The sequence below is a fragment of the Myodes glareolus genome, chromosome 5, assembly GCF_982192425.1.
Source record: "Myodes glareolus chromosome 5, mMyoGla1.1, whole genome shotgun sequence".
Lineage (NCBI taxonomy): Eukaryota > Metazoa > Chordata > Mammalia > Rodentia > Cricetidae > Myodes > Myodes glareolus.
Window position 1 is genome coordinate 29,804,752 of NC_142030.1, and position 24,705 is coordinate 29,829,456.

Below are 24,705 nucleotides of genomic sequence, written 5' to 3' on the forward strand. Positions count from 1 at the left end.
TCACTTTAGCATAGTAAAATTACATATAACAAAATAGTTATCAAGCAAGAATTACAGTTATAATATTTATATCTATTTTATCTTTTATTATAACAATGGAAACTATATTCTTCAACTCCATCAAAGACTCCAGAAGGATATAATATTACCTAAGTAAACAAGAAGTAAGCAACTTCCAAAACTCTAGAAATGACAGAGACATCTCACTGCCTGGATATTTACCCAAAGTTCTTCTTACTGTTGGGGCATCTATCTTTGGCCTTCAGGCCCATAGTATCCAGCAGACATTTCCATGAAGCAGGAAATTTCAAAGACAGTTCAGTCACTTTTTTTTTGTGTTCTGCAGAATGTCTCACAGACTCTTTCATGAATCAGGAACTCTGAGGGATCATCTTACATTTAGGCAAGTTCAGCAGACCTCTCTCTGCGGGTTCTTTGTGTCCAGTTTATGCAACAGTCCAGGCAAGAGCAGTTTCTTGCCCAAATGGCTAACCAACTCCATAAGGAGCCTCTTCGATGCCCATCTTCCTTTTGAATTAGATTGGTGCTGCCAGGAGCAGACATGTCTCATTGTCATGAAAAGCCCTAAGTTATTAAAACATTAAATGCCATATTCTGTAGTCTTTGAAAGATATGAAGAATGCCTACCTAACTGAAATATATCTCTATATATCTAGTAAATCTAACTAACATGACTACAAGCTTGACTATTATCGATGATTATCCATTAACAACCTATATTTCCTAATTATACATTACAGTTTTTAAATGAACTACACAATCACAATACCTTAATCAAGATCAGAAATACATACACATATAACAAAATTGACCTTAAATTTATATCACTAAAGCAAAATCCATACCAATGCAAAGTATCCATATCTAAATCATATCCCCCTTTAAATGTAAAAGAACATTTATAAACAACATTTGGAATATGGACGTAGTTGGATGCAATTGTCCACGTTGGGCACCATTCTGTAACATGAGGGCCTGGCTGCTTGTTGGGGTTTCTGTTCTGCCCATTCCTCCAGCCGTTTAGTCCTAGAGAAAATCACACAGAGGTCTACAGAAGATTATAAACTGATTGGCCCATTAGCTCAGGCTTCGTATTAGCTCTTATAATTTATATAGCCCATTATTCTTATCTGTGTTAGCCACATGGCTCAGTACCTTTTTCAGCAGGGCAGGTCACATCCTGCTTCTTCAGTGGTCTGGGCAGGACTGGGGAGAAGGCTTCCTTCTTCCCAGAATACTTCTGTTCTCATCGCCTCGCCTCTACTTTCTGTCTAGTTGACTCGCCTATACTTCCTGCCTGGCCAATCAGCATTTATTTAAAACATGATTGACAGAATACAGACAATTCTCCCACAGCAGTTTGTGGCTAGGTGTTGCTGAAATCTAGATTTGTAATGAAATATCTTGTTTTGTCCTCCTATGGTGATTGACAGATTTGCTGGGCATAGTAGTCTGGTCTGGCATCCGTGGCCTCTTAATGTCTGCATAATGCTTGACAATGACCTTCTGGCTTTCATTGTCTCCAATGAGAAGTCAAGTGTAATTCTGATAGGTCTACCTTTATATGTTACTTGGCCTTTTTCCTTTGCAGCTCTTGACAATCTTTCTTTACTCTGTATATTTAGTGTTTTGATTATTATGTAGCGAGAGGACTTTTTTTTGGATCTAGTCTATTTGGTGTTCTGTAAGCTTCTTGTATCTTCATAGGCATTTCTTACTTTAGGTAGGGAAAGTTTTCTTCTATGATTTTGTTAAATAAATTTTCTGTGCCTTTGAGTTGAACTTCTCCTTCTTCTATACCGATTATTGTAAGATTTGGCCTTTTAATGGTGTCCCATATTTCCTGAATATTTTGGGTTATGCTTTTGTTAGATTTAATGTTTTCTTTAATTGATGAGTCTATTTCCTCTACTGTATCTTCAGTGCTTGAGATTTTCTCTTCCATCTCTTGTATTCTGCTGTTCATGCTTGCATTTGTGGTTCCTGATCTTTTTCGCATGATTTGTTTCTATAATTCCTTCAGCTTGTGATTTCTGTATTGTTTTTATTTCAGTTTTCAAGTCCTGAATAGTTTCTTTTATGTGTTTGATTTCTTTTTCTTGGTTTTCTTTAAGTGATTTGCTGATATTTTCCAATTTTTTTGTCTTTTCCTCAATTTCTTTAAGGGAATTTCTTATTTCATCTTTAAGAATTTCAAACATTCTCTTGAGGTTATTTTTTAGATCATTTTCTTCTGGTTCATCCATATTTGGTTGTTTAGGTCTTGCTGTTGTAGGGTCTTTAGGTTTTACTGGTATTGTGTTGCTCTTTGTGGTGTAGCATGTGATCTTACCTTTTCTACTCATCCTTTCCTCTAATAGGTGTGGTTGGAGCTGTCTGAGATTCTGTTAATAATCTTCTAGGTGCCAGTGAATCCAAAGCTCAGATGGTTGTTCCTCGTGGTACAGTCAGTGTCACAGTTCTAGTTACCCCTTGGTTACTCCTGTTCCTGGAGATAGCTCAGCGCTCCTGTGCCTTGCTCTGCTCACTTGCAGTTTGCTGTCTCAGGCCTACTTTGGTCTAGGCTGCTGGCTTTGCCCTGTTTATGTAAATCCTGGTCTGGATCTCCTCCTGCAGAAGTCCCTTGCTTGGAGTTGAACCTGTTCTGGTGGAGATTGCTGACTCAATCCTCATCCGCCAGTGTCCCGGGACTGGGTTGGCTCCCGGGATTGGATTTGCTCCTGGTTTCTGTTCCCAGTGGACAGTTGACTTATTTCTCAGTCAAGCATTCTGCTTATGTCTCTTGTTATTACAATTTTTTTTTGACTTGTTTCTTTCAAGACAGGGTCTCACTAGTTTGCTTAAGCTATCCTAGAATTCATTGTGTAGACCAGGCTGGCCTCAAACTCCCAGAGATCTGCCTGCTTTTCTAGAGTAACAAGATTAAAGATTTGTGCCACCATGCCTGGCCTTTACCACAGGTTTAAAATGTGAAGTTTTCAAATTATAGGACTTACTTTGATGATTTGGGTTTCTTGAGGCAGAATTTTGTTATGTAGCCCTGGCTGGCCTCAAACTTGTAACAGTCCTCCTGCTCAGCCACTTTGTGCTAGATTTCTGGGCATACACCATCATGCCTAGCACTACAAATCTTTAGTGCTTACTGATTAGAAATGAAAAGATACTTTTCTTAGGTTTGATGTGGTACTTAATCATGGCCCAAACTAGTTTTCTCAGTTTCTATTTGAAATTTATAAGTTGCCTTGCTGATCTTTATTGGTGTTTAATTAGATTTAAAGACATCTTCCTTCCCTCCCTCCTTTGTTCCTGTCTCTCCTGCTGTTTGTTCAAACATTCTGTCACAGGTTCCTTGACCGATTCTGGCTGTCCATACTGATGGATGGCCAGTACTTAAAGCTAGTCAGTCATTGGATGGTGAGTTCTAAGTGTTAGTTCTTTGGATGTTTGAACCCCTTAGTCCTTGATTTCTGTATAACCTATTTGCCTCAAAGGAATGATTCTGAGTCTCTTTTCTTCTAATTGCCAATCATTAGATATATTTTTTTAACTTTTTAACTTTGTGTGTGTGGGTGCATGCATATGTGTGGTTTGCTTGCATATCTGTATGTATATATATTCCCAAGTATGTGGTTATATATGTACACATGTGAATGTACATTTGGAAGCCAGAGAGTGACTTCTGGTGTCTTCCTAGATTTCTGTTTACCTGTTGAGGCCGAGTTTCTCACTTGTCTTGTAGCTCCCAGTTCAGAGAGTCTGATTCTAGGGCTTGAGCTCACATTCTGGATTATGGACTGGCCCCCACAACTGCCCAACATTTATGTGGGTGCTGAGGGTCTAGACTCCTTCTCTCTTACTGTCAGGGGCTTGTATCTGTCTGTGGCTCCGTAGTGGAAGTCTGAAAACAAAGACTCAAACTCCAGGTCTGGCTAAGCAAGAGTAAAAGAAGAGTGTGATGAACTGCTGTCCTTCAGTAGTGAAGAGCAGCCTCGTGCACTGTGTGTGTGCTATTGGAGAGCAGCCTCGTGCACTGTGAGTGTGTGCGCTATTGGAGAGCAGCCTCGTGCACTGTGAGTGTGTGCGCTATTGGAGAGCGGCCTCATGCACTGTGATTATGTGTGCTATTGGCAAGTTTCTGTTGCATTTTTCTTTTTGTATGTGCTAGGCAAGAGTTACATCTTCAGCCTTTGGAGAAATACTATTTTATTGACAAAAGAAGAGTGAATGAACTTGGTAATAAAAAGTCCGTTCCTTTACACTGTGCATGTTTAAGCTCCTTTTGTGCTTCCAGGTTAATGAAACATGAGGTTTTTGAGATTACCCCCCAAATTGAAATCTTGGCTTTCTCCTCATGAATAGCACCCCAGAAGCCCCTGAAATAAAGAGGGTATGTTCTAATCCACACTTTGATACAGAATAGTTACCATCGCTGAGCACACTGCTGCCGCTTGCCCTCCCAGACCACACCCCTGATGTTCGCCCCTATCAGACGCAGCCTACAGCTGGCCAGCAGGAAGTTATTTTGTGCTTTACCTAATTAAAAACAAGCAAACAAACAAACCTCCCACCACGTTTTGAGATAAAGTACATATAACATTTACCATTTTTAAAGCATTGGTTTTTACATTTTTTAGTATGTTTGTGGGGGGGGGGTGCACACACCACATCCTGTGTGGAGGTCAGTAGGCAACATTCAAAGAGTCACTGAGTGCAGGATTATACTTGGGTCATCGGGTTAGGCAAATGTCCTTACTTGCCGAGCCATCTGGGAATAATTAAAGCCACAAGTTATTAAAAAAGTCATTAATATGTAACTTAGTTAGGATCTTTGTTGCTGCAATAAAACAAAACACCATGACCAAAAAGAAGTTGGGGAGGAAAGGGTTTATTTGGCTTATACTTCTGCACAGTAGTTTATTATTGAGGGAACCCAGAACAGGAACTCAATCAGGGCAGGAACCTGGAGGCGGGAACTGATGCAGAGGCCATGGAGGGGAGCTGCTTACTGGCTTGCTCCTGATACCCAACTCAGCCTGCTTTCTTGTAGAACCCAGGACACCAGCCTAGGGATGGCTCCCACCGTGGGCTGGACTTTCACCCACTGATCACTAATGGATCGTAGAGGGGCATGTTTTCCTTGAGGTGCCTCCTCTTAGGTGACTGTCTTGTGTTGTCACATTGATACAACAGTATTCAGAACTATATGTAAGCTCCTCAAAAGACTATCGTGAATTCAAAAGGATGTAGAGCCTATGAACATTAAAAAAAAAAATAAGAGGCCATTAAGAACAACTGGTGCACCAGGTGGTGGTGGCGCACACCTTTGATCCGAGTACTCAGAAGGCAGAGGCAGGCAGGGCTCTGCGAGTTCGAGGCCAGCCTGGTCTACATAGTGAGTTCCAAGAACAGTCAAGACTGTTACATAGAGAAACCCTGACTCAAAAAACAATTAATTAATTAATTAAAGAAAAAAATAACAACTGGTGCTGGAGAGATAGCCCAGTGGTTAAGAGTACATAGTGCTCTTAAGGAGGACCGAGTTCAGTTTCCAGCATCTATCCTAGGTAGCTTACCGTGTCTTCAACTCCAGCCCCAGGGCATTTGACACTGCTTTGGAACTCTTCTGTGGGAACCTGCTCCCATGCACATACCTACACATACATGAAATCAAAAATAATTAAAATCTTTGCCTGTCCTATAACTAGCTCTTGTAGTTACCTCAAACTACAGAGATCCACCTGTCTCTGCCTCCCAAGTGCTGAAATTAAAGGCGTGCGCCACCACCACCCAGCTAAAAATCTTAAAACCTCTCTCTCCAGCCATTACTGTTTGTCGTTCATAATTTTGTACAGGAGTAGTTGAAAAGATTCTGGGTGTTTCTCGTTTGTCACTGTCAGGGCGAGGAACATGACAGATGGGCAGTGCACTCTGATTCCTTAACGAGTCATGCTGGTTCTCAATTTCGGCTGTCCTGTCAGCGAACACACCAACACTCGGAGTCCTGTTGTGTCTCTCCTGACACTCAGGAGCTGACTGATGTCCACAGTGTTTACACACCTTCACTTGCCATCCAGCTGGAACCTTCAGAAGAACAGAGAGCCAAACCTGTTACGGATATGACTGTGTCATACAGTCAGAAAACAAAGTAAGTTTACATCTAGCGTTTAGTCTTCAGAAAGTGTATTTGACTAGAACTGTCACTGTGTCTAGTTATTTTCAGCTTGGCATTTTTCTTTGAAATAGAAGTGATTAAAGATGTAGCTTAAACAAAAGATGGTTAACTTTTCTGGCAATTCTGAATAACTAATGTGTGCTTCACAGCTTTCTCCGTTCTATGACTGCACTCTTGGACCCAGCACAGATTGAGGAGCGGGAAAAACGCCGGCACAAGCAATTAGAACATCAGGTATCACACGGAAGCATTTGGTGTTTGTGTACTGTGCCTCACATTGTAAAACAGTGTTCTTTGCCTTAGTAAGCCATGACGGCCAGCACGCACTTAAGTAAATGGAAAACTGAGTATTTTTTCCCCCCGAGAGAAGCTTGAATGTAGCTCAGACTAATCTTGAATTTGCTAAGTAGCCAAGGCTGGTCTTGAATTCTTGATCTCCACCTCCCAAATCCCAATTTTCAGCTTGGGTTCACTTATATTCTGCTGTAAATCCAGTCTCTTAACACAACTGGTATCCTATTAGAAATAAGCTTGGGCGGAGGACCAGACAGCATTATTGTCATGCTTCCTGCCTTCTGGCGGATCCATTAAATGAGTATGTTGTATACTCTTGGAACTATTATGAAGTATTAGCTACTGCCTCAGAGTTCCATTTGGGTCTTTGAAAGAAAACATACCAAAAAAATTAAAGTAGATGTCTGACTAAGCAATCTAGTAGGTAATATAAGGCTAAGATTAAAACTCTTTTCAGGCTGACGTTAGAGACATTTCATGATCTAAGTTTTTGTGGTTCTCTTTTCTCTGAAGAGTTTGCGTGTTGAAATGAGCCATGTTGCTCAGATGTGGCTCAAACATTTTCTAACCTAGTCTTCTGAGTAGCAGGGGCCACAGATAGACATTCAGCATGCAGTTGAAGCATGATTAATAAAAACTCAGAGAGAGAAATTGGCGTTAAATCTGAAGGTCAGAAAAGCAAGGCAGCCAGGCACTGGCTGTTACCTTGACCTTGGTTTGAAAATGACAATCCTGCCTCTAAGAATCTCAGAATGAGACTGAGCCTAAGAGCTGTCTCCTCTCATTTTAAAATCCTTTCTAGGGCTGGAATTAAACTAGTATAGCTACTGGGATTAAAGGTGTGTGTCACAACTGCCTGGTCTGTATGGCTGACCAGTGGGGCTGCTCCACTCTCTGATCTTCAGGCAAGTTTCATTTATTAAAATACAAATGAAATATCACTACACTCTGTGCCCAGTACAGATAGGCCCTCAGCATGCATCGCTGTGCCCAGGTTCAGCAATTCTTTTGAATATTTTATGAGTAATTTGGCCCAGTTAATTTTCTTTTTGATCACAGTAAAAAGCTGAGAGCATCTCCCATTTATTAGTCAGTGTGGCGAGTAGTGAGGTAATTCCTTTAGTTGATTCTCTTTTGTGATACACATGCTAGGAAGCACAATTACTTCCACCCTTCATTGTGTGTCTAACTGATAAATTATATTCTCATCATCAAAGCCAGCACTATATAAATTTTTATTTGTCAGAGTAACTTGTAATTACTTCTGACCAGAAAGCAATCATGGCTCAGGTAGAAGAGAATCGCAGGAAGAAGCAACAGGAAGAAGAACAAAGAAAGAAGGAAGAGCAGGAAGAGGAGCAGCGCTTGGCTCGGGAACGGGAGGAGATGCAGAGGCAATATGAAGAGGATATTCTGAAGCAGAAGCAGAAGGAAGTAGGTACTTGTATTATGGAAGTAAGGAAGAGGCTGGAGGTCTGCACATGTTTTGAATTGTACAGCTACATGTGGAAACATTACAGCTAAGGAAAAGGAGGCCTGGCAGGGTCACACTCCTCATATAGTCCACGTCTCAGATGCTGCACGCTTGGTGTGTTAATGGGAGGTGCTCAGGGTGAAAGCAGTGCCAAGCTTCATTATTACCTGGTTAGTAGATACACAGTTCCTTCTAATAATTCTAGGTATTGGGGCCACAGGATGCCTCAGCGGGTAAGGCATGTTCACCACCAGTACCTGGAACACATGTCCCAAGAAAGGATTTGGAAAGCTGATTTATGACCTCCATATACACACTGTGGTACAAACATTACCACCTCCCCACCCCTAAATAAATTAAAAGTAGTAATGATTCTAGATATTAAAAAAGAGTAATGATTGGCTGGGATTGCTGAAGAAATTCCTGACTGTGTCAGAGGCTTCCATTGGGCTGAGTAGGTAGGGCGGTCCAAGTGCTGTGTCCAAGCTGACCGGATAGAACTGATAGAGCAGAGCGTCAGTGCTGTTTCCGTTGGCAGTGGTAAAAACACAAAGTTGGCACTTCCTTGCCAGTTTCTACTTTGTACCTTTCAAAAAATAGGATGTGGAAAGGTATGGTTTCATAGACCAGTTTCATGGACCAGGCTGAGACAGATGGCATAGTGGTGGTGCACACCTGTAATTCAAAGTCTGAGAGTTCAGGGGCAGCCTGGTTTACAGTGAGACCCTGTCTAACAGCAAGAACAGGCATGTTAGGATTATAATCGCGAACAGGCCCTATTGACTGTTCCTCAGCTGATACCTATCCAGCAGCCGCTCTAGGGGAAGCTTGAGTGTTTGTACTGAACATGAACAGTCACTGCACTTAATGTGCTTGCTAACTCTTTTCCTGGATACGTCAACCTTGCTAGGAAATCATGACTCTAAAGACAAATGAGCTGTTCCACACCATGCAGCGCGCTCAGGAGTTGGCACAGAGACTGAAACAGGAGCAGAGGATCCGAGAATTGACTCAGAAAGGACATGATGCATCCAGGCTGATTAAAAATCTTGGCGGTAAGTGACTAATTGGAATTTTATTGATAGTTTTGGTTCTGAGGATGATTTTAAATACTTGTCTACTTTAAATCCTTAAAAACACACATTAATTAAATATTTTTAAAGGACTGGAAGCTTTTCACCCAAGCCACCTTAGAAAACTGCCCTGAAACAGTACATGTTGCAGTCTTTTTCATAGAAATTTTCACAGTAATCCTGACATAGGTAAAATGTGCACTTTTCCATTCTTAGATTTTCAAATTCAGCAAGGTAACTTTTAATAATAAATTTAGGCTACACTGTAAGACTAGCCTTTCAAAAATTTGACTATAGCTTTTGACGATTGAGTAAAAAAGTCTTTGACTGCTGCTGTACTTTCCCAGGGCCTTGTGTGCTAGGCAGACAGTCACCAGCTGGAGTGTTAGTACTCTGTGTGCCATTTTAAGGGCTGTTTCTCATTGCCATTTGACACAGCAATAGTGGATTATAAGGCATCCACTACCATTTCCAGTTCAGGAAGAGATGCTGAGGAGACTGCTGAAGAAACCCATGCAACTACCCCTTCCACAAACTCTCCCAGGACGGACATTGGCGTGCAGACAGGTATTCATGGAGGGCTTTATTGTTCTGTTTCACATTTAAAGTAAAGATGTCTTTGCAATGAGGTGTCTTGTAGCCAAGGGTGACCTAGAACTAATATTCCTGCCCCCACATGTGGAACACTGGGATTACAGGCATGTAGCACTGTGCCCCTGGGATTGAGCCCAGGATATAGTGCATGCTAGGGCAAGCACTTGATCAAATTTCTACCTAGAAATTTGCATAGGAACTCACTATGTAGACCAGACTGGTCTGGAACTCTCAGAAATCTTCCTGCCTCTCCCTTCCAAGCTCTACTATTAAAGGTGTGCACCATGTTCAGATGTTCTTTAACATGTTCATTACTGTGCAGTTACCATCACAGTTTTACAACCTTTTCAGTATTCAAATTTATTTTCTATGAAAGATGCTTTTTAAAAATACAGAATATATCACCAATTTGCAAGTCATCCTTGCACAGGGGACATGCTATTCTCACCCCAGTTTTAGTGTATGCACACTGGAAATGAGCACAGTACTCAGAGTAACTCACAAATAGGTGGCCCTTCTACTCTCTCCAGCTCATTGTCCTAGAACATTCTCCCTGTTCTGTACTTATCATGTAACCAGAATTATGCTGTTAAAGTGGTCTTTTGTTTCTGGCTTACTGACTTCCAGCATGATATATGGGTTTATCTATGTTGTAGATCTTATTATGACACAATTCCATTTATTCCCTAGACTTCACTATGTGAATTATACTGGATATTGTTCTATCTATAGACATTTCAGTTATTTCTTTTTCTGTAGATGTTTTGTTCTCTTAGGAAAGAGTTAGAATTTCTGAGCTATGTGATAGGTGTTGGGGAGCTGCTGAACTGTCATCCAAAGCCCCTGTCGTAGCAGTGTAGAAGTGTTCTTATCTCTCCATGTCCTTGCAAAACTTGGATTCTAATCTGCATTACCCCAGTGACTGACTGATAATGCATGTATTTTCATGTGCTGGTTTTAAATTTTAAATAAGGTAGTATTCACAATTAGATACTTCTGAATATTTTAAAAGGGATTTTTAATTTGGTATATATGTATAGGAGTGGATAGGCGTGTGTAGATGAATACAGTGCCCATGGAAACCAGAAGATAGTGTCCAATTTCCTGGAGTTATAGATGGATAGGTGCTGGGAAGCAAACTTTAAAGGAAGTACTGCTCTTAACCTGCCAAGCCAGCTCCTAGGTTTGGAAGTTTTTAAGTTCTGCAGAGGCATCTTTAATTCTTTTCCAGGGGAGATGCAACATCTCACCCCAGAAAGGAAGCCCAAGAGAGCAGAGTGACAACTGCACCAGTGTCCCACTGGTGAACCAGGTAGTTTTACTGGAGGGTTACTAACAGGAGGGGTTACGATTGTGGATCAGGGATAACTCGAAAGCAGCTACATTACCTGAGAGCACACCCCCAAAACTAGTGCCCACCCTGAAAGCTGCAACCTGGAGTTCTGCACAGCTTGCACACAGCTCCACAGTAGGACTTTCCAGTGTAGTTCTGCTGGGCAGAGTCTCCTCCAGCAGGGCTTTTTTATAGTGCTGGGAAGGGTCCCCTCAAGAATCTTCATGATTTTTCTTAGACATGTGTCCTTTTGTTTAACTCTTGGGGCTCAAGAGTACTCCCCCCCCCATTTCCTGAAGGAAACAGACATAACCACATCACTATTTTCTGCCAGTTACTTGTGATTAGCTCAGCACACCAGACTAGCCAGAGTTCATATGAAAGTATGGTGGTATCTGTGGTGCCACTCAAATGCATTCTTAAAATTGCTTTGTTAATGGTAAGGTTCACCTGCTGTAGAAAACAGTATAGCAGTTGCTCAAAAAACTAACAGAATTCCATTTTGGGATTTACACCTAAAATAATTAAAACAAAACACAGAAAAATTCCAAGTCTTCCTCAAATAATAGAAACTTGGAGTCACAGCAGCATTCCTGAGGTTGCTCCAACCTGAGTATGTATGCAGATAAACAAAATTAAGCCAGTTTTATGCAGTGAATCAGCATAAGGAAATCCTAAAATATGTCCAACATGGTTATAAATTCAGAGTTTTATACTATTTGAATAAGCCTGTTACTTTTAATTTTTTTTTTTTAATAGCCTGGAACTTGCTTCCTGAAACTCTGTAGACCAAGCTAGCGGAGCTCGCTCCAGTCCTCTTGCCTCTGCTTCCTTACTGCTGGGATGACAGGTGCGTAGCATAGGACTGGTTATAAGGGCTAGTTTCTAGAATATCAAAGCAGAATAGTGGTTACCAGCTTCTTTTAAAGGGGATAATTAGCAGTTCTTTAATGGATAGTTTTATTTGGAGGATAAATTCTTACAGATGGAAGAATGGCACAACAGGTAAAGGTGATTGCCACAAAGGCTGAGGACCTGAATTCCATCCTTGGAATTCACATGGCAGAAGAAACCGACTTCTATAAGATGTCCTTTGACTCCCATGTGTGTAATATGTGGCATGACCCACCACACTAAGTAAATAAATGTGACTAATAAAGACAAAGTCATTAAGTATCTTTGAGAAAAGTGTATTTCTACCATATGTTTTATTTAAAGTTAATCATCTGGAATTTTTATTTAGATGACTTAAATTTAGGAATTTTCAACGAGCTACAACACTGTGGATCAACAGAGAGGGGCACTAGAAACTTTTCTTCTCCAGAGATTTCTACAGAATTTAATGGACATACCAGCACTAAAAAAGACAAGCAAGAACTAAGTATTGCTAAAGGCACTTATTTAGACAAAGAAACCAGCTGGCCCAATGGCCAGTATAATCAGTACAGAAGAACAGAGAAACAAACAAAACATATTATGAAGAAATGTCCTAAAAAGCCCGCTTGGAATATAAACAAGCCTCTGAAAAGGTATGTCCCTGCATCAGCAAGGTACCCCATCCATCTCCAAAAGGAGAAAGAAGAAAAAAAGTTAAGAAGGCAGATGGAGCTGCTTCACTTACTAGAGAGAAACAACCCTGAGAACCTCTTCCAAAATAGAGGCCCTTCCCCACAAGTTCTTGCACCATCTCATCGAGAAACTGAGTCAGAGAACAGGTTGCAGCTAATCAAAAAGGTAAGGCTTTTATTTCATTACTAAGTATGTATTGATGTTTCTGAATTCAAAGTAGTTACCTAAATCCATGCATTCAGAAGGCCGTGATTCATCTAATAGGTTACAGAAAATTACATTAGTGGTCAGAGGAAGACATCCATGCTTGTTATGTGAAGTATCTGACTGTTGTATAATACCTGAACTAAATAGCTGCATCAGAGACTGTAACCCCAAAAGCCAAATAATCTTTACTCAGATGAATGCTTTATTCTAATGTATACAAAAATGTCATAATACATAAAATGAAATAGTATTCAGAGGTTAAGAAAAATCAATCCTATCTCGAAAAAAGCAAAACAAAAAAAAAAAAGCTTATAATTTCACAAGCAAATACACGTTAGGGGACCAAAAAATAATAGACGATTAAAGAATGAAATGTAGGCAGGATACATGAATCTGAAAGATAAAAAGCTAATTTCTCTTTTTTGACAAATGAATAAAATCATGGTAGTGAGTATAAAGACCTAAACAGAGCCGGGTATATTTTTAATTCCAGCACTCTGGAGATAACTAAGGGAGTTTGAAGCCAGCCTGGTCTACATAGGAAATTCTAGAGACTTCTCAGAAAAAACAAAACAAAAACAAAAATAAAAAAAACTTAGCAAAGCTCCAGAATGGTCATCCAAACTTAGAAGTTCACTGTGATGTGTAGTTTTGGGCTGACCAAGTATTTGAGTGCCTTACTTAAAGGAGCTGTATGAAGTCTTTGTGAGATAATTAAATACTGTGATTTCATTAAAACAATAAAATTCAGAGTTGATGTAGAAAGGAATTAATTACTGGTCCTGGGACTATATTGTATCATATACAGTATTATTTAGATATGCCCAGATTATTTAGATGATTTAAGCATGTCTGAGAAGTTGGTGAGAAAGCTCAGCAGAAAGGTCCCTGCCCCAGAGCCTGATGGCCTGTGTTCCTAGGACAGAAGCAGTTCTGAGTTGTCTTCTGCCTTCCATGCACACACTGACACATGCATGCATGTACATACACAATGTTTAAAGTATCTGGGGACATGTAAAGATGTCACTCTTACTCCGTGTTTGTGTTATTCAACTTTTAGGCAGAAGAACCTCTGAAAACTCCTTCAGATATTAAAGAATGGTATGTATATTACTTCTTAGCTACTTAGTGCTTTTTGTGTGTGAAGCAGAATGCTCATTCAAAATCTGGATGACAGTTCCATGTGCAGATGAAGGCAGTAGTAGGAAAGAGGTATGGCTGGCTTTTATTGATTTTTGGTAAAGGTTTAATATGGAGTGGTTTTTTTTAGCTGAAGTGGACCTAAAAAGGTCTGACTTTTCCATGTCTATGGAATAAGCATTCAGCTTGGATAAATCTGATAGGGAAACAGATTGGTTAAAAACAGTAAATAAAAAAACAAACAAACAAACAAAAAAAAAAAGGCAGTTATTAGATGGGAGGTCTGTAGTGACCGTGTGCTATGCAGACCAGACTGGGTGTAGACTCGTTTCACAGGAGAGCTCCAACAGTGACTTCAGTTCAGATAGCACAGGCAGCGCTTATGGAAAATGGTGTAAAAAGAAATGAGGTTGAACCCACCCAACAAATGTCCCACATGGTCTTGTTTTATGAAAAATTACAGATCTTAGATTGTTATCCATAGTATTCCTTAAGGTAGACCAGGCACATCTTGAATGAACTGCAGTGTGATTAGATGTGTCTAAAACATGCAATTTCTAGGGACCAGAGAGATGGCTCCGCAGTTAAGAGCACTGACATGGAGTCAGTTCTCAATGTCCACTTGGTGGCTCACAACCATTTATGACCCTACTTCTAAAACATGCAATTTCTTGTTAAAGTTTGGGTTTTTGTTTTAAATAGGTTCCAGTTATCACCAGCAATAAAGAGTAAAACTCAGCAAACTCAGACTGATTCAGTACACTCGCCATTAAAAAATAGTGACTATGAAAAAGAGAACCTGGCCTTAGGAGACGGTCAAACTTCGTTATCAGAGGAGATGTCTGGAACAACTCACTTTATTCCTTATGTTCGAACAAATGAGATCTATTATCTTGATCCAGATGCACCTTTGTCTAGGCCATCAACACAAGAGAACCAATACCAAAAATCTCATGGTAAGTTAAGTAACATTACTACAAAAGTTGAAGATACGGGCTAGACAGACGGTTCAATGATAAAGAGTGCCTATTGCTCTTTCAGAAGTTTGGTTCCCAGCACCCACATTAGGTGTTACAGTGCCACTTAACAACTCCAACACCAGGGTGATTCAAGGCTTTTAGCCTAGTAGCCACTATGTACACACATACTAACCTAATATAAGGCCAGGCAGTGGTGGTGCACACCTTTAATCCCAGAACTAGCACTTGGGAGGCGGAGGCAGGCAGATCTCCATTCAAGGCCAGTCTGATCTATGAAGTGAGTTCCAGGACTGTCAGGACTGTTTCACAGAGAAACCGTCTCAAAACCAAAAAAATTTAGTGAACTCCCAACCCTACATGCTTCAACATTAGTCTATTTAAAGGTTTAAGACATTACAGCTAACTATTAGTAATTTGCTTGATGATTTTCAAACCTCATCTGTCCTTCAGATTGTGACCAACAACAAGAGCTATTTGACTCTGACCATACCAGGGATCCACTTCTTAATCCTAAATTGGTGAAAAACAGGGATCGACAGCAAGCTATCCTTAAGGGGCTTTCAGAATTAAGACAGGTATGAACTTTTAACCAAGTATAAGTAACTATTTAGATGTTTGTTCTTTCTATATGTTTGTATCCTAAGAACAAAAGTCCCAAGACAGTTTGGATATTAAGACAGTTTTTATTTAAAAATATGTACATTTAAACATCAAAACACAATAAAGTGCTAAAACCAAAGAAACAAATATACAATTATGCTTTAGTCAATTTTAACCAATATGGTCCATTCTTTGTAACTTTAGAACAGAACAGATCTGTTCCAAGAATGAAATTATATACATGGAACTATTCACCAGACACTTCTCCATTCCTGTGATTTTTTTTTTTTTTTGGTAAGTTTTTATACAAGCAAAAATAAAACCCAGTAATGTGCTGAAACCTACCCGGGGGCCTATTACACTGTATTTGAGAAGAATTTGTCTCATGTGTTGCTTACCCTTTATTATTCTTCCTAAAGCTAGAAAACTAACCCATTTACTTGTATCCTTTAAGTGCTACCTCTGGTTACATACAGCTTGAGCACATTACTCAACCTTGGTAACTCACACAAAGGAACAAGAGAAAAAAGTGTGATGGTCATACTTCACCATAACCCTTACTCTGTTTCAGCAGAGCTAAGATAAGACTCTGACTGTGTCTTCTCATGATTTTGAAAGAAATCATCCATGTTGCTTATATAGTAGAAAATACTCTAGCTAGGTAACACCCAAAGGAGGAGGGACCACTACAAAAATTTAAAAAGATGAAACTTGAGCTATGTCCAATAACAGTTCTATCCTGAGCCAATAATTTTTCCCTACCATGTATTTAAGTTGGCTATCACACCTTCACTAACTATCAATATGATTGCAGGGTCTTCTCCAGAAACAAAAGGAGCTGGAAACGAATCTCATACCCTTAACTGCAAACCAAGAAGATAATTTTAGTTCTTCATTTTAAATATGCTCACCACTCAACTGCATTTTCCAAGCACCCAATGAAAAACTTCACATTATGTAAGGAAATGCTCTATTTTTTAAAGACAATAAAACAATTTATAGTTTAAAAAAAATGATCTCTGTCATACTAAGACGTAAACTTACTTTCTACTTACCATGCTAGAGTCTAGAGACCTCTGACCTGTTAGCAGTGTTGAGGGCATGAGAAGTACTATTATTAACACACTGAGCTAAACTCTTACTCAAAGCACTCAAATTCATTTCAGAAACCTGTGGTTCTTTTCTATAAATTTTGTTTTCATTGTATTAAAAGTGGAAATGCCCCAGTTTTCACAATATAGTATTCTCGGTAAGCAAGGGATGTAAGTTATATAAGGGCTTGAAATTTATCTCTACCAGTTTTTGTATAGATTTAGTATAGCACTAAGGTATGTAACTAGTTCTAATTAAGACCACCTCAAAGATCTGTTCCAAAATTATCCAATACCATTGAAAACAGATGCTCCATCTTAAAAAGTTCATTTGACTATAGGATCACACAACAGTATTTATCAAGGATCTCAAAAGGCTGACAAAAACATAAGTGAAGCTAAAATTTTACACAGCTAAACCTGAAGACTGAGAAAATGCTACTTGGTGTTGTAGACATAGGTTTGCTAAATTGCAATTGCACTGTTAGATATAGCTTGAGGTACTGAGCCAAAATCCTATAAATATTGACACTGCTGGCTTATACCTGTGTAAAAACACTATACAAAAGCTTTAATCAAAATAAATAATTGACATTTCAGCAAAGTTATCATCTGACATTAAAGAAAATCATTTCTATTTACCATTCTTTTATAAACATCAAATTTTACATATAAAACAGACTTCAATTTGAAGCTCAAATACAGGTAACAAATGTGAGACTGGAAGGTGCCAACATGAGTTAATTTGATTACAATATGTCCAAAAAAGATATTTATTTCAATTTTTAGATGCTTCGAATGTTACAGGTCATCATGATTTAAGTAAATGGGAAAGAAAAAAAATTCTTAAAAGTTAGGAAACTTGAAAAACATCAATTCACTTTTCAGAAACTCAAAAAAAGTCCATAACCTATTTTTTTTCTTTTCATTTTTTTTTTGAGTTATTGTAATTTATCTTTGGACACATCTTTAACTTAATGGAGATTTCTCTCTATCCAAGTTTTTGTAAGCAGATAAAAAGTAATTTTCATCTTCTTGAGACTGAGTTGATGCAAGGGCATATGGTGTCCCCAGAAACGTCTGATGAGTGAGAACATTAAAGTGACTAAACTGGCGGGACATTTCTAATTGACTTTGATAAGCCTGAACGTTGCTATATGAATCTTGTTCTGCTGATCCTTCAGAGCATACTCTATCAATAGGAGCTCTCTCTTCACAATCAATATGGGAAGTCTTATCTTCTAATAAACTGTTTTGCACGTCAAGAGATGACTGCAATTCAATTTGATTATTGTTTTTTTGATCTGTTCCACTTGATCCTTTGGTCTCTCTCGCCAATATTTCTGAATGAAAACTGCTGAATACTTCTATATGTGAGATTTCGTCCCCTGAATCCAGAGACATATCCTCTTCATCCTTTTCACCGTTTTCTAAAAGAGCTACATTTAAAAAACAAAAAGCCCTCCTCTATTGAAATACACAGTTTGTTTAGTTTGTAAAATTATACACTACTCACACAACATAGTGCGTCAGGATCTGCAAAGTCCACAATCCCTTAAAGCTTGGTCTTCTGCCACAAGTTCACTTAGTCACAACACTCACATTAGGTGTGAGTGTCCAGATAATCCGATGCTAAAAGCTTCTCGAAATGTGTTCACGTTTAATGTTGGGAAATCCCAACTCCCAGCTCCAAAGGGGTTAATGTCAAAACAGCATCTAAAGTTATACGGTAATTCAGTATTTCATAAGACAAATATAAAATAAAACTTCTGACATGTAGCTTCACTGAATTACTAAACTGCTTATCTCTACTGAATGCTCAAGTCATCTCTGCTTTTCACAAAAAAACAAAACAATTTAAGAACAGCTTTTATTTAAAGTCTGGAACCAAGCAGAGGCCAGCTCACAGAGGATTCAAGGTAAGATACCCTCACTACCTTGTAATTAAACTAGCACATACATTTGAAGACCTTTCATAGCCCAATGATCCCTCTATCTGCCTTCACAAATACAAAAACTGACAGCAAAGAGAAGGCAATAAAGCTTATCTCCCTCAGAGGGAAAAATAAACCTCTAAATATGTACCGTCCACAGAATAGACGAATGAATGCATAGCCTACACTAACAACTTGTACTGACTACAGTATAAATAAATGAGAAGATCTTGTATATAGTAAGTCCTATGGTGATGCCTACTATTGACTGGAGTAAATGGTTTCAATAAACATTTCACTATTGGATAAACAAAACCATTCCTCATTCTGTCTCACCTAAAGAAAATGAAAACTACTAAAAAGTTACCTGACTGTGACTCAAGAGTCTCATTAGCACCAAGCTGCGGAAGATTTTCTTCTGTGACTGAGCTGTGATATCCCACAAGACTTTTAAAGTTTTGCATAAAGTCTTCAGCAGTTGCAACCACAATTCCATTATCTGTATAACTGGAAACCATCTTGATAGTCTTCTCTAAATTAAAAAGAGAAAATGTACAGAAACTGATATATTCAGAATTATAATTTAACACTCACTCCAGCCCGTATCAGCAAGAGCATGTTCCTACCTGTTAGAAAGACTATGTGTCGCTGCTGTATGTTCTGAGCCTGAAGCCTGATAAGGCAGTCCATTTCCGGAGCATTTCGTGTTTGTGAGTCACAATTGTGATAGGACAAAATCTCAACCAGATGTTTCTTCTGATACACATTTAGAAGAGACAGCAGACTCAGAGCTTTAGTATTTAATCTGTGAGATTAAGCAAAGTTCAGTACCTAGATACTGGCATTTTAAAATTCACAATGGAAATTTCTGTTTCAGTTAATTGAAAGCACTTCTCAACTGAGGAGGCTAATAAATAACCGCCTCAAGCTGTTGAGCTTATTGTTTGATGTAAGAATGCTAGTTAAGAGGGAAGGAAAATGAGAATTGTGCATCTGATGAGCATGTTTTTTGAGGACAATCTTGTAATCAGGCTAAAACCTGAACCATCAGTCATTCTATTTACTAAAGTATTATTAGCTTTATTAATGTTAAACTTTAAGGCCATCTAAGAACAAAAATGTTGGGCACAGTAGCATACGTCTATAATTGCTGCACTTCAGGCTGCATTGTCTCATGAACAAATAGAGGATAATTCTTCCTAACATGTAGCTTCTAAGCTATTTATAATACTTTAAGGTAAAAACTGGAGATACACCTTTGGGTGTGTTATGTCTACACTATATAGGAACTTAAGTCTTACCCTTTACTTATTTCATAGGTTGTCAAAATGAGTAAGTTTAAAAAAGCTAAGTACTAGTCAGGTGTGTGTTACAACTTTTTAAATTCCTGCATTCAAAGAGGCTAAGGAAGGAAGATTTTTGAGTTTGAAGCCATTCTGGATTATATAGCAAGACTCTGACTCCAAAAGATAGAGTATTTTAATTATGAAAGATAGCCAAACACTGGAATTATTTTACCCTGAATCTTCAATGTCAATAGGTGTTACAGCAATCAAAAGACCTGTGACCTAGAACTAGTTTTGGTGGTGTATACTTATAATTCCAGTACTCTGGAGGCAGAGGTAGAAGGACTGCCCATGAGTTTAAGGGCAGCCTGGTCTAAGTGAATAAATAGCAGGCTAGCTGGAGTTATATACAACAAGAGGTCTATCTCAGAGAGGGTAAAAAGTAACTTACTAAAAGTAATTGGGGACTGAAAAAAAATGGCTGTGAGTAAGAGCACTTGCTCTGCAAACATGAGGATTTGATTCACATCCCCAGAACCCACACAGCTGGATGTGTCTACAATCCCAGCATGGGGAACAGACTGGCAGTTCATGAGCGCTCCCTGGCAAAGTGTAGTAGATATGGTGAGCTGAACCAAAGTCCATGGAGAGACCCTGTTGTAAGGCGATTAAGATGGAGAGAAAGGAAAACAAATGACATCCTGCTCTGGCCTCTGCATGTACAGGTGAGTGCACTCATGACTTATACTTAGGGAATTCTAGCTGATAAAAATCCTCTAACGTGCAATTAATTAATTAATTATTAAAAAGCTCCATGAACACTAACAAGATACATCATCTCAGCTGGGTGGTGGTAGCGCAAGCCTTCAATCCCAGCACTCATGAGGGAGTGGTAGACGGATCTCTCTGAGTTCGAGGCCAGCCTGGTCTACAAGAGCTAGTTCCAGGACAGCCAGAGATACACAGAGAAACCCTGTCTCGGAAAAAAACAAAAAGAGTTTAAAAAAAAAAAAAAGATTAGCATCTCAAACTTACCATACTAAGTGCCCTCCAAGGGAGTAACTCCCCCACATGCAAGAACCCACACAAACACACATTATAAACCATTTTCTAACTGAGCTCTGTCAGGCAGAGACCAACCCTTGGCGATTTGATTAGCTACCAAACTAACTTACTTGGGACAGGGTCTGATTTACACTGCAAATATGGATCAGTTTTTTAAATGGCTTTAAATATGTCATCTATATCACCAGCTTTCTCCCTAAGGCTTGGAGAAATATGTAAAACAGGGAGCAGAAATATCCTAAGAGCCAGGTGTTGTGGAGTGCTGCTGAAAACTGCCTTTTGGTCTTTTACCACGGTGGCTGCACTCAAGAATGCACAACAGCTGGGTTGCCTGCCAAAGACTTGAACAAAGACAAACCAGCCAAAATTCCAGCATGAGTAGGAAAGATACTTATGAGGCCCATCCCTATTGGCAGCTGACAGGGGTCGAGTAACAACAAAGTGTCATTTTTCTTCAATTAAATGTGGGCCCTGATATGATATGCTTATGCTTTGATGGGTAGCCTAATGAAGTAGTATGTGGGCAACAGTAATTGGATTCAGTGGGTTATAAAGGAAAAAAAGAGAACATGAACTTGGGAGGACATGGTAAGTAGAGAGGCCTGGGAAGAGTTGGTTAAGGAGTAGATAGAACCAAAAATACATTGTATATGTGTATGATATTATCAAAGAGCAAATTAATATATTTTTAAAAGGCTCACAACATGTGCTTCAAATCTAGCATCACAAAAAAAAGAGTAGAAAATTTCTGATCCTCGTGATTATGCAGCTCCACATGCAGATTAAGTCAATCCTAACTATCATACTATGAGAACTTAACCAAATTCTTTATGTCAACAAGAATATCACATCTTCCTCAAAAAGAATAGAATAACTCAGTATTTATACCCACTCACTGTCTGTTAACATACATGAAAACTTCATAACCCACAAACCCAGAAAAAGTTTTGTGAGCATTGTTAAAAATCAACAATTATTCATAGCTGGGTGGTGGTGGCTCACACCTTTAATCCCAGCACTCAGGAGGCAAGAGAGAGGCAGGACGAATCTCTGAGTTCAAGGCCAGCCTAGTCTATGAGAGAGACAGTTCTTCAAGGACAGGCTCCAAAGCTACAGAGAAATCCTGTCTCAAAAACAAACAAAAAAATTCAATTATTTTCTGTATCTTACCTGCCCAGTTCCTTCAGTTTCTTTTGAAATTTACAGTGGATTTTCCATTGCCATTTCCCTTCTGGAGTACTAAGTTCTTCAAGGAATGTTAAAAAAATTTTAAGGCTCTCTGTTAGAGACAATGAAATTGAGATTTTAAAGTCAGTACTAAACAGTGTCTGCCGTGCTGAGGTTTTGGAAGAAGTAAGTGCTTGTTTGTATTTACACAGGTCTATTTTCCACCATATATTCATCATCTTGCTCTAAGGGAAAGGGAACTCCTTATAGCATTAAAACTCTTAAAACACCTACAAACAAAACAAATACCCAATAACAACAACACCACTAGAATAATCCAAGTGCCACAGCAGGCAGTGAAGACCAGATTTACATAAAAATATATATAAAAACAGAATGGAGATGATTTAGGTGGCAAAAACTCAGAAAAAGATAGAAATAAGCCTGTTAGCTGTGAATGACACAATAACAATGCACTTTTTAATCCCTTAGTTTTAATTTTCCCTGAAAACCCAGGGCAACCACAACCCAGAAATAACACACTGAAAATAACATACTCATTCTTACCAATTGTGACAACCTCTGGATTTAGGATTGATTCATCAGACACAATAAAACCACCAGACACAAATAACTCATTGTATGTATGGTTTTTAACATCATCCAGGCTGTCAACACCAGCAAAACTGACACATGGGAGCTTCTTTAAAGTCACCAAGCCAGGTACCTGTTAAATACCAAAAAACAGAAATAGGATGGATAAATGAACTAACAAATATATTTAAGTATCAAATAACCCAAGAAGAATAAAGTTTAAAAAAATACACTATTACTCATCATTGCCTCTGGAAAGTGACAAAATTAATATTTAAAGTACTACTTCCCAGTAGTATAAACCAACATATATGAACAGAACACTAAGGGAAAGGAATTTACATTAGGCTAAAAACACAAACTGGACAAAATGCTAATATATTTCTAAGTCCATAAACAGCCAGAATTTAAAACTAGGAGCCAGGTGTGGTGATACTTGTCATCCTACCTGAGATGAGGAGGATTAATTAGAGTCCAGACTGGGCAGCACAGTTTGAGCTAGTCTAGGCTACAAAGGATATCAGTTCACAAATAAAAGGATAGGAGGGGAACCTGTGGTGCTACAGCAGTAATGAAAGGCTGATTTGAAGCAGGCTCCAAAGACCAGGGAACTAACTCCACATCCAAGGTCAATGGGGACTGGGGCGGGGGGAGTTTTGTCTATATATGAAGAGTTAGCAGAACACCCCTCGCCTCTACATTCAAAAACCATATTACTTTTAACTAATCTGAATGACAGGGAAGATTCATAATATACAACACCTTCATATACACAATTCTCACAAGCTGGCTCCTGGACAGGTACTTAAGCTTTATTTTCATTTTATGGAAAAAAAAGCTTTTATTTTTTCATTTTTTTTTAAGAAAAAGCTTTGTTCTTAGAATAAAATTTAACAATGGGGTAGTTTTAGAAAGCAAATTAGTGAACTGGTCTTAATAGTCTACCTTGTGGATGAAATCTGCAATGTCTTCATTTTGAATAATAATCAATAGTTTATCTAAGGTTGACCTTCTTTCCAAAAACTGATCTGGATGACATTCTGTATTGCCTAATTTGGTAAGATACTCCTGTCAAAGAAAAACAACTAAATCAACATTAACAAACTTTTTAGCAAACATCAATTTCCAACATTTATTGAGCAAATAAAACATAAACTGATAAGCTTTACCTAGAACACTGTGAACTTTTTTGACTTTAGAAGACTGGAGAGCTCATCGTATCCACTCTTACAGTTTAAAGAAAACATACAAAAGCTGAACTGCTGTTATAACAATGGATTAGTCCAGACCCTTGGCCCACTTACCTCCATCAGGATAAACCCAGGACCCAGCTCTTAGTGATCTGTGATGGTATTACCAGAAATACTTCCCTTCAGAATATGGCCATGACCACTGAAGTTTAATCCAAAACTCAAAAAGAACTCATGGGCCATCTTTAATACAAGCAGTGATATTTACTAATAATACTAATTTGGCCCTTTTCTGCCAAGTTTCCATCTTCAAGCACAGCAGCTTCAGTCATCAAGCAGGTCTTCTCCGTGTTGTAACGCAGCACTACCTTTCAGAGGCCACAGCAGTAAGCTCTTAAGAGCTCCCTTGCACTGTGCTTGCTGGCCGAACCCTGAGCCCTGAAGTGAACTGCAAGATCCTGAGGTGACACTCTTCATTCCAAAGAGAGAGGAGATGAATTTTTTCTACATTAACAAAGCTGCTCAGATAGCATAATCAAAACTCTGCTTGCTTGACAAGTAGACTACCCAGTTGTCAAGACAACATTTTTATATAACTTAAATGTAGGGCAGCATTTTCCACAATGATTTTGCCTTCAACTCTGCAGTTTTTAGGAAGGTCTCAAACTACCTTTTAGTTTATTAATGAAAAGGTAACTTATCTGACAGGACTAATGGCAACTGTATTCTTTGTACATTTTAAATTCAAACTTCAAAAAATTACTCTGGATACTACTGTCTAACTAATATAGTAACAAAACATTTTGATTTCAGAAATATTTATAAGTTTAAGTTTTTTGTTTGCCACAAGGCAGCTCACAACTGTAACTCCAGTTCCAGGGGATCTGACATCTTCATACCAATGGACACAAATAAAAGTTA

At 38.8% G+C, this 24,705-nt stretch overlaps 2 protein-coding genes and 1 pseudogene across 8 annotated transcripts in view; 1 reads left to right on the top strand and 2 right to left on the bottom strand.

Moving 5' to 3' along the window:
* The window catches only part of Ccdc66 (coiled-coil domain containing 66), a 29,350-nt gene extending 12,880 nt beyond the window's left edge, over nucleotides 1-16,470 (top strand). For 2 of the 3 annotated variants that reach the window (XM_048421050.3, XM_085687790.2), the window contains exons 8-17: nucleotides 5,919-6,166; nucleotides 6,343-6,427; nucleotides 7,760-7,921; nucleotides 8,872-9,016; nucleotides 9,473-9,601; nucleotides 12,205-12,695; nucleotides 13,798-13,838; nucleotides 14,580-14,833; nucleotides 15,308-15,432; nucleotides 16,272-16,470. In XM_048421050.3, coding sequence (XP_048277007.3) covers nucleotides 5,919-6,166; nucleotides 6,343-6,427; nucleotides 7,760-7,921; nucleotides 8,872-9,016; nucleotides 9,473-9,601; nucleotides 12,205-12,695; nucleotides 13,798-13,838; nucleotides 14,580-14,833; nucleotides 15,308-15,432; nucleotides 16,272-16,358 — 1,767 coding nt within the window. In that variant the 3' untranslated portion in view covers nucleotides 16,359-16,470. The remainder of the gene's footprint in view (nucleotides 1-5,918; nucleotides 6,167-6,342; nucleotides 6,428-7,759; nucleotides 7,922-8,871; nucleotides 9,017-9,472; nucleotides 9,602-12,204; nucleotides 12,696-13,797; nucleotides 13,839-14,579; nucleotides 14,834-15,307; nucleotides 15,433-16,271) is intronic. The other variant, XM_085687789.2, reaches the window with a different exon arrangement.
* LOC125391984 (U6 spliceosomal RNA) lies at nucleotides 10,014-10,109 on the bottom strand (annotated as a pseudogene).
* Tasor (transcription activation suppressor) overlaps nucleotides 15,521-24,705 on the bottom strand; it is a 49,009-nt gene continuing 39,824 nt past the window's right edge. For 3 of the 5 annotated variants that reach the window (XM_048421045.3, XM_048421044.3, XM_085687788.2), the window contains 6 exons: nucleotides 23,540-23,662; nucleotides 22,568-22,727; nucleotides 22,004-22,112; nucleotides 19,109-19,287; nucleotides 18,850-19,014; nucleotides 15,521-17,987 (listed from right to left, as the gene is read on the bottom strand). In XM_048421045.3, coding sequence (XP_048277002.2) covers nucleotides 17,518-17,987; nucleotides 18,850-19,014; nucleotides 19,109-19,287; nucleotides 22,004-22,112; nucleotides 22,568-22,727; nucleotides 23,540-23,662 — 1,206 coding nt within the window. In that variant the 3' untranslated portion in view covers nucleotides 15,521-17,517. Of the gene's footprint in view, nucleotides 18,265-18,849; nucleotides 19,015-19,108; nucleotides 19,288-22,003; nucleotides 22,113-22,567; nucleotides 22,728-23,539; nucleotides 23,663-24,705 lie in introns of all 5 variants that reach the window. The other 2 variants (XM_048421048.3, XM_048421047.3) reach the window with 1 other exon arrangement.